General features: G+C 68.6%; 1 protein-coding gene across 1 annotated transcript; it reads right to left on the minus strand.

The window, feature by feature from the left end:
• Positions 1-286: 286 nt before the first annotated feature.
• Positions 287-947, minus strand: MNEG_6642 (hypothetical protein; the record flags this gene model as incomplete). Its single annotated transcript, XM_014044887.1, has 3 exons — positions 287-421; positions 672-794; positions 936-947. The coding sequence occupies 3 exons, from the start codon at positions 945-947 to the stop codon at positions 287-289; spliced, it is 270 nt and encodes an 89-aa protein (XP_013900341.1).
• Between the last annotated feature and the right edge of the window lie 622 nt (positions 948-1569).

Raw genomic sequence — 1569 nt, forward strand, 5'->3', positions numbered from 1 at the left:
GGGGCGGGGCGGGGCGGCCTGCCCTGTGTTTGCGCTGCCGCTCGTGCACGCATCGGTGGCCGCCAACATATTCCAGCGCCGGCGCATCACCGACGGCGCGGCAAGCAAGCAGACATACGCACATTTTGTAAGGCAAAGACTTTCGTAAGGCACAGCAACGCAGGCTGCAGCAGTGTCAAAGCATTATCAAGTGTCAAATCAGGCTGGCGCCCGGCTCGGTGGCGGCGTGCGTCCAGAGGCCCAAGCAGCCGCGGGTATCAAAGCCGCGGTCATCACGCCGCGGGGATCACAGGCAGCCGTACTGCTTGAGGTCGTGCCTAAAGTCTTTGAGCAGGGAGGCCACGCTCGCGCGCCCGGGGGTGTCCAGGCCGATGACGTCATCGGGCTGCTTGAGGATGGTGGTCCAGGAGGCGCGCAGCTTCTGGGGGTGCAAGGGGGGGGGGGCGGTGGTGGTGGTCGTGGTGCTGGTGCGCTGCAGCTGGGGCGAAGAGGGGTCCAGGGGCCGCACTGCGGCATGCGGCAGGGGCGCCGCGCGCGACAGGCGCGGCAGTACGTTCAAGCCTGGCGCCCCGTTTTGCAGCCGCCGCCTGCCGAGCACCCCGTCTCCTTGATGCTTACTGCATGGTGCACCTGGAGCCCATGCCCTCCAGCTACCGTAACAAACCGCCCACCTTCCAGATCGCGGCCACGTGCTCAGGGCCATCTGTGTCGCAGTACCAAAACTCGTCACCCTTGGCCGCCAGCGTCAGCCCCAGCGCCAGGCTCAGCGCGCCCCGCCAGTCCTTGGACCGCACCTGCGCGTGAGGGGCGCGAAGGGCCAGGGCCGCGCCCGGTCGACCAAGGCGCGCTGGAGGTGCAGGGTCGCCCCACCCCCACCAGCCGTTTGCGCTGCTGCCAGCAGACGGCACGCCGCACCCCCCTCCCCCACCCCCCACCTCCACACGCATCACACGCACACGCAAAATGCATGCTGCCGCGCCACAGTCGCGCCGCCTGCCCCTGCGGAGCCCCGGTGCAGCCAAGGAGCGCTGCAAGAAGCTGCGGCATGGGCCAGCAAGGCGTGCGGCAAGCGCGCGGCGCGCCTTGCTGGCGAGGCGCTTGAGGTGGCGGTCGATGATCTCAAAGCCCTCGTAGCTGGATGAGGTGTCAGTCATGCGCATGAGGTCGTCGGGGCCGTCACAGCCGACCTGGGGGCGGCGCGGGGGGCCGCATGTTTGTGTGCGCATGCAGTGGGCCCGCTTTAGCAAACCTTGAAACATCATGTGGCAGTGGCGGAGCGGGCCCCACCCGTCCAGCCCGCTCCAACCCGCCCCCAACTGCCCCATGCGTGCATGCGCGCATGAGCGCTTGCAACTCGAGAGGCGCCTGGCGTGATGGCGGCCCCGGCACGGCGGGGCAGCGGTGTCGGCACGCCTAGCGGAATCGCGCTCTGCGAGCTAGATGCATGTACATGCGCACAACATGCGCCTGCCTGCGCCGCGTCTGCAACACACCAACTGCGCACCCCTGGCGTGACGCAGCTACGCGCGGTCACACCCTCCCCGCGCACCAAACCTTTCACCCCTTGTC

This window comes from Monoraphidium neglectum, assembly GCF_000611645.1.
Source record: "Monoraphidium neglectum strain SAG 48.87 unplaced genomic scaffold scaffold01098, whole genome shotgun sequence".
NCBI classification, from domain to species: Eukaryota; Viridiplantae; Chlorophyta; class Chlorophyceae; order Sphaeropleales; family Selenastraceae; genus Monoraphidium; species Monoraphidium neglectum.